The 7,599-nt window shown below is 45.7% G+C and overlaps 1 protein-coding gene across 1 annotated transcript in view; it reads right to left on the bottom strand.

The window, feature by feature from the left end:
• The window catches only part of LOC111219114 (putative fidgetin-like protein 2), a 15,920-nt gene extending 9,967 nt beyond the window's left edge, over positions 1 to 5,953 (bottom strand). The window contains exons 1-2 of the mRNA XM_022741708.1: positions 5,891 to 5,953; positions 4,174 to 4,314 (exon numbers count right to left, since the gene is read on the bottom strand). Coding sequence (XP_022597429.1) covers positions 4,174 to 4,198 — 25 coding nt within the window. The 5' untranslated portion in view covers positions 4,199 to 4,314; positions 5,891 to 5,953. The remainder of the gene's footprint in view (positions 1 to 4,173; positions 4,315 to 5,890) is intronic.
• Between the last annotated feature and the right edge of the window lie 1,646 nt (positions 5,954 to 7,599).

The following is a 7,599-nucleotide window of genomic DNA, read 5'->3' as shown; positions in this document are numbered from 1 at the left end:
CCACCCCCCCCACCCCTTCAAGAAAAACAGGGTTCCTATTTTCTGTGACTGCGGGCTGGCTTTAGGTCATTGTGTCCACTAATATATCAAAGAACAGCTGTCCTAAGGCTCTGTGATGACCAATCACCCCTTCCATCTGTCTCACTTGCCCAATCTCTGTTCTATCTCACCCTATTCAGCTCTATCCTTCCTTGCCGTTATTCCTTGCAATCTCCTTCTTTCCCTGTTTCTCTGTTTCTCCACCTCCCTCATTCCCCCCATTCCCAGTGACCAATGTCGCATTCNCACGCCTCACCAGTCCGATCCCAGGAGGAAGGAGCCCATCTCCTGCAGTGGCATTGAGGGATGTCCTATGTGTGTGTGTGTTTGTTTCTCTCTCTGTCCCTATCTCTGTACTTTCCTCTTTCTGTGGATGGAGCTATCTGTACTCCATGTATCAGAATGACAGTTTGACTTGCTCTATTTTTTGTTTCATGCCCCTTTGGGAATGTTTCAGGCCAGCTGTCAGAACAGTTTTTGTCAGCATGTACAGCTAATATGGTTTTATTATAAGAGAAGGACAATATGACAACACTGTACTGCATTTTGAAGAATAATAAAATCATACTGCCCTTGTCTAATAAAATATACTTAGCATAAATGACAATTATTTTTCAAAACCAATCAATAAACATAATGAAACAAGCCTCTGTGTGGTACATCTCCAATTCATCGGCAGGGAACAAATATCCACATCGTCATTAAAAGTTGCTGTTTTGCAGAGTGGATGGAGCGGAGCAGCAGCCGAACTACTTGATGGCGTTTGTTAAACATTGGTTCATTTGCAAACGTGTTTAGAGTCAAAGGAAACGCAAAAAAGCAAGTTCCCATCTGAGTGCGTGCTCATTTTACAGCCCTGCTCTCAGCACGCTCCAAAACTAGAAAGCCTCCGGAATAATTGCTGGATGCGTCACTTCATGCTCGTAATTTTAGAAACAACTCCCCCATCCCCCGTGCCTGCTAACGCANTCCTTCTGTCTGTCCAAATCCCCTGGCCCCTCTGTTCTCCCAGATTATACTCTCAGCACATGGACAGCTATGGGATTTGTTGTTTTCTGTTAGTACACACACAAATTACAGAAAGCTCAATAAATTCAACAGCCGCGGTCCCCGCTATGGCAGCGCGTTTTATGATCACTGCACTACAAACACCCTAATGGCATAACGATTTAAGTATGTTATTTCTCAAGTGTAGTCATTTACTAATTAGCTGTGCTGGTGTGAAAGACGTTGTGTCTCATTGTCGAGCTCTGAATTCTGCTGCCTCAGGAATCCAGTGAAGTGTTGCCATCCAAATGAGCCTCACCACCCTGCTTCTTAATTGGGCCCTTAACGGGAGCGGAGGTCTCCTTAATGAGCTGATGAACCCTCAGAGAGACAGAGCAGGGGGCCAGTGGACTCACGGGGCCCTGGGTCCCTAACCTTCTTTTCTTGTGGACACAGAGGCATGCAAACATACACATACACACACATACCCACAACCACACACACACACACACACGCGAGACTGGGGGCTAATTAGAGCCCATTCACACCCTACACTAATGATCTCGGCTCTTATTCACACACACTTTAGCAGGCTGTGTGTTTACTCAAGGGCCTCACAGGCCCCTCCACTGCACCACTCATACCACTCTGCCTACAATAGGGGTAGATGCTTGCATGGCCCTCCACCCTGCTCCTTCAGGGGCCAGGATGAGATCTATTCCTTCTTTTTTCTATACAAACTATTCCATGACTTAGCCGAGTCATTCACAAAGACACTCGTGCAAAACATAAAAACAGAACCAGAAAGAGAAAGGAGAGGGAGAGGGGTCAGTCAGAGGAGAGCTATAAAAACTGCCAGATCTGGACTCCTGTGTGTAGTTGCCCTGTGTGTGTGTGTGTGTGTGTGTGTGTGTGTGTGTGTGTGTGTGTGTGTGTGTGTATGTGTGCTGTTTTAAAAGAAAAGGTATCGCTACACCAGCAGGGGCCCCAGCAACAAGAGTTAGGGCACTCCTGGGTTGGCGGCCTGGGACTGATTTAAGAGTGTGTTTGAAGTGCAGATTACAGATTCTTTGCACCAAATCCCTCCAGGAGTATCCATGGCCCCTGGAATCTCTCTCGGGTTTCTTCTCAGGTCCAGCCGTGGCTGCTCGCCCCAGCTTGAAGTCCTCTGGACTGGCCGGAGACGAGGACCAAGGCCGGACACATCAAGGAAGAATGAGACACACACAAACACACACACACACACACTGGCTGCATGTGGGATTTAAATAATTGAGACTAGATATGTTAGAGCAGTCCTGATAACAAAGAGTGAAGTGTGTTGATGGGCGTACCTGTCCTAACTGTGTCACGCATTCATACACTGTGACCGGTCCATGTGCAGAGGCAGTAATGCCTACAGCAGGAATCAGAAATAAGGTTGGGATGTCGGAATGCTCGACATTCCCACAAAGGGAATTTCAACACGGAGGTGAGAGTCTTCACATGTCCTGCACATTTGCAAAGTCGCTCACAGTCAGATTTTTGCTCAGCAGAATCATGACTACAGTCTTTTACTGAAAGACAGTGAGCTGCAGTGTCACCGGCGTGTGTTTGTGTGTCACTGGTCTGAGAGTAAACAGCGTGACTACCTAACACTGCTGTGTGCGCCCATACGATCCCTCTGTCTGCACACACTCACACTAGGCAGGCTGTTCTGAAACGCAGAAGCGCTGCAGAACAGAGCCACTCTGTGCACGAGAAACCATCGAGCTGTTGGACAGAGCAGATGAAAACCAGCTTTGTGCGTCCTGATCATAAAACCCGATCACACACACAAAGGCTGGTACGTACAGAAGATTCCCATGAAGCACCAGCAGTTTGCCAGCTCTGAAGACATGCTAACAATTCCACCAGCAGTTTGTGACATTCTTGGACGTGCTGTCCACTGCAGCAGCAGTGAGCGTGTTCAGTCAGTATGGACTAGCAGGGTTCAGGGAGCTGATGGAACGAGCAGTTAAACAAGCATTTGTGAGAAACAACACAAGCATGCATGCATGCCCTTGAGAACAAACGGTCTATGAGTGTTATTTGAGCAACTCAACCTAATTGGGTTTGTAGCTATAAACATAATTTAATGGGAAAAAAACATGTTCTGGGAGAGCTGACATTAAGAGCCACTTGTGAGAGGACATGTTTCAAAACAACACATAGGGTCAACTACTTGTTCAGCTGGCAACAATTCTGAATTCCATTCATCTGATGAGTGTTCAAATAATAACATCGGCTATTTCCAGGGTGAAATTCACAAAATGCAAACAAAGTGTAGTGTTTACTGTCAAACATCCTCTCAAGATGCTTTTTCCAAGCTGTTTTGTCCCGTTTGAATTCACACACCCACACACTTGTCTTACACTGCCTCTGCAACCCATTTTTTAAGTTTTTACCACCAATTATGAAGTAATACTTTTTAAATTAACCCTTCTGTGTGATTTCCCTCTTTTCTTGTAACAGTCATGCCAATAATGCTCCTGTGAGGCGAGTTAAAGAGCTGGGGAAAAGGGGCTCTTGAAGCCGAGGCCACGGAGGCAGCCCCATGCTGACCAGCAAACAATGCTGTTTTGGAGAGCCAGAGCACTGGACTCAAATGAAACCTGGTGGGAGGGTGCGAAGGCGGCCGGGGGGGGGGGGCAAAACTGGACACGTCAGTTATTAGGTCAGCACTGAGGGGAGAAAACAGAGAGCAGGGCAAAAAGGAGGGAGATCAGGAGGCAGCATGGTGGTGGGTCCTGAGCTGGACTGGTAAAATGACACTGACAGAACGTAGGGGTTTCTGCTGCTTAGACCATCAGCCCTCCAGCCTCCCTCTGTCCCTCTTCCTCCCCCCATCTGTGCCTTCCGCCTGATGATGAAACATTCAGACAGGGCCAGTGCGCAGGGTTTAGCATTTCCACAGCGCACGTCAAGGAAAAAGTTTCTGCACTGAGGCATGTCCACCGTTACCTGAGCATTTTTCTTTCTGTTTGCAAACCACAGAACACAGTGTCCACTCCTGCTTATTTTTTGAGTAGAGGCTCATTGATTCAGGCAAAGTCCAACTGAGTCAAGTGAGGCTGTTTGGTGTGACATGCAGCTGTGTGGACAGAAAGAAGGGTGCAGTGTACTCACTATAGGGGACAATAGGACTCAGCATTCTGTGGAGCTGGTCTCAGTAAGGAGGAATGCTGTTTTGTGAATGCCAGCTAAGGTTAGCATCCGTCCGGCTGTAGTCCATCACTGGCATGAGCTCGCACTGACAACAGAACAACCCTGAGAGAGAGAAAGAGAGAGAGAGAGAGAGAGAGGGGGAGAGAGAGGAAGAGAGAGGTGAGGCAGTTACACGCTGCTGCACAATGTCTGGACAAACACTCACAGGTCAACCGACCAATCACACAAGCTCACACGGCAACACAAACCTAAACACACAGAACACAATTCACTCAGAGTATGATAGAATTACTGACCAACCTGAGAACGCTATCAGTGTAACAAAAACAGAGTTCACACAGTCTCACAAATACACACACTCTGCCAAATTGACGCACACAAGGGTATTCATTATAGGCAGGCATTAAGCTGATTGTGAAGCTGCGTTCAGCCTCTAAAGAGGGCTTTCTAAATCTGCCTCACAAAAAGACTCATGCATACCACTGCTCTGTGCACTGGGGCAATAAAGACTGCATTCTTAGGACACTAAACACTTTTGGAGCTTACGCAAAGTGCAGAGGAAAAAAAAAATCACTTTTCGAGCTATCTAAAAAAAATTATACTGTGTTACTGTAAAAATATGAAATCATACTTTTCAAAAAATGGAGGAAATAAATTAATTCAACTTACTGTGTTTGTCCATTTTCAAAAATGAGGATAAATAACCTGTATTCTGGGTTAAGGTTGTAAATGTCACATTTTAATCATGCACAGATTAAAAGCAGTTTAATCCTCCAGGTTTTATTGTTTTATTCTGATACAAAGCACCTCTCTGAGCAGACCCGTGAGATTAAAAACAACTGTCTGAAAATTTTGTTGTTTCATCGCAGCCATTTGTGTTATTTCTCAATTCCGCGGACACCAAAGCACAGTTTTTATCCGCATTGGTGCTAAGCTGCTTTGTGTAAAAGCAGTAGACAAATAACTGAAATTGTCTTCCAGTTTTTAAAATCTGAAAACTTTTTATCCACAAATACACACATACATATAAATGCTTCTGTAAATATATAATCCATCTATAAGTAAAGAGGAGGCTTTAAAAAACAATGTAACAAAACGTCACAGAATCTCAAATATATCCAACAGCTTTTTGACACCAGTATCTTACCTCATGCAACATTGTGACCTTTAGTGTTTTTGCATATTGTTGGAGTCGTCACAGAGACATCTGTCTTAGCATGTGTAAAAACAAACCGCAAGGCAGTTAGCAATGTACATTCACTCATGTACCGTTCATAGAGAAGTGAAATTACGCAATGACCACACGGCTGTCCCTGGACACCAACAGGCTTCACATACAACACCGCCTCCGACTACGACCCCCTCTGCTCTGACTGACAGTCAACTTTTAACACTCAGCCCAGAATAACTAACTACACTACGGCGGCAAACCACAGCTTCCACTTAAAGCAAACACAGCTCTGTACTTGCACAGTTCAGAGAGAGGCTGAAAGGACGAGGCAGAGGCAGGAGGCTTGGTTTGCTCAGGGAAATGTCTCATGGTCAGCGGCCAAAGAGGAGAGCTGCTACAACACGCTCAGCTCTTCCAACTTCGGCGGAGCCAAGTCAAACAGCGGGGAGAGCGGCGGGCGATGACAGCAGATCAACACAGAGATGCAGAGAAGACAGGCAGCCTTACCTATTCATGCCTGCATGTCCTCCATCAGATCTGAAAGCGCTAGGATAATCCCTGGAGTAGACCAGACCCGTGTGTGTGCACTGCTATGCTTTTTTTCAACATATGGGACACAACTCTACACTCTCTCTCCCTCCCTCCCTCTCTCTACCTCTCTCTCTCTCTCTCTCTCTGGCCAGTGACAACAGAGTGAGCACTCAGCTCCCCTCCCCCATGGATCTCCCATCCCCCTCTCCCTCCCCTCCTTCTCTCTCTTTATGCTAAAAGTATTTAAGTGGGGAGAGAGAGAGAGAGAAGGAGGGGAGGGCCGCAGGGAGGGTGGGGGACTGACCAATCCTGCTCTGAAGGAGAGAGAGGGTGATCACACAGAGAAGCCTGGACACAGCGGACAGTGGGGAGAGGGAGAGAGAGAGAGAGAGAGAGAGAGAGTTTTTGGTTGGAGGGAAATGACCAGGGTAAGTTTGGTTTGCCCCCTGAGGATTAAGAAAGAGCTGAAGGAACAGTGGTCAGATTGTGGTGAAAACACACAGAGGAACAATCTCTTATTTCTCCTAAACTAAAAAAGATGATGACCAAGTTACTTGAAAAATGTAATGAATTACTCATTTAAAAGTAAGCATGTCACTCAACTAATCACTCAAAAGCAGAAACAATGTGGCATTACTTGTTAAATAACCTTTTTGTTTCTCAGCTCTGTCAAAGATGCTTTCCGAGCCGCCACACCCACACGTCACATCCTCTATAGGTAACACGTTTAGAAAGCGAAAACAAGACAATGTGTTCAGCAAGCAGCCAGCCCACAGTTTGGAGGTATTTACTGATTAACAGCTAGCTCCGCCCCTGACGACTGCAATCCAGTCACCAGCACTGCAGAAGCCCTGTCCTCACACAGCCCTGATCCGGGACGGTCTTCTCCCAGGCCCCAGACATTTGAGTCACACAGCGGATCATTACGTTCATGACGCAAAGGATGCTGAAATACAAACTGAACAACAATAGGCAATCTTCATAAGTATTCAGTATTTTTTTTAAAAAACAGCAGCAGCAGCAGCAGCAGCAGCAGCCTGGTGCAACGTCACAACAAAAGTCATGACATAAGTCATCTCTGCAGTGTGCTCAGTGCTACCACTGGTGGAGGGAGACCTTTTTATTCAGTGGTATTGTTGTAATATCATTTGAAATGGTTTGAATTGCCTTTCATGGATGAGACTCCTCTGGATTAATCTGTGTTTTTCTACTTTACATTGCCTCACATTTGTTTATTCCTAGAGAATAAAGACACTGGGTTAACACTTTCCCAAAAACAAAAGCCAGTGTTTCCTGAATGTGGGCTCGCCAGTGGCCATCAAGTCAGTTAAGAAGACAAAACCATGGAGTGAACACATCAACCTCCCATCCGACTTCTGGCAAAACAGCAAACAAGCTGATCCCCCAAAATGGTTGAAGGAAAGACTGGAATTAGTAGCTCTTATGTTATTAACTTCAAGTTGTAATGCCTTATACGTTTCCTTTGCTAATTCTGTCATTCACAGTGAAACATCCAAAAACCAAACATGGAATAGTTCTAGTAAACTTTGCAATAAATAGTGTTAAGTATATTTGGCGTTTTTATGATCCAATATTCGTGTCACTCAGAAATGTTTCTGAGCTCCATCTATCCCGTGGTCAGGTGCTGTCCCAGTTTCATTTACTCGCTCTTCACACTCAGCTGT

This window comes from Seriola dumerili, unplaced genomic scaffold (assembly GCF_002260705.1).
Source record: "Seriola dumerili isolate Sdu_G_001 unplaced genomic scaffold, Sdu_1.0 BDQW01000056.1, whole genome shotgun sequence".
NCBI classification, from domain to species: Eukaryota; Metazoa; Chordata; class Actinopteri; order Carangiformes; family Carangidae; genus Seriola; species Seriola dumerili.
This window is presented reverse-complemented; position numbering and strand designations above follow the sequence as displayed.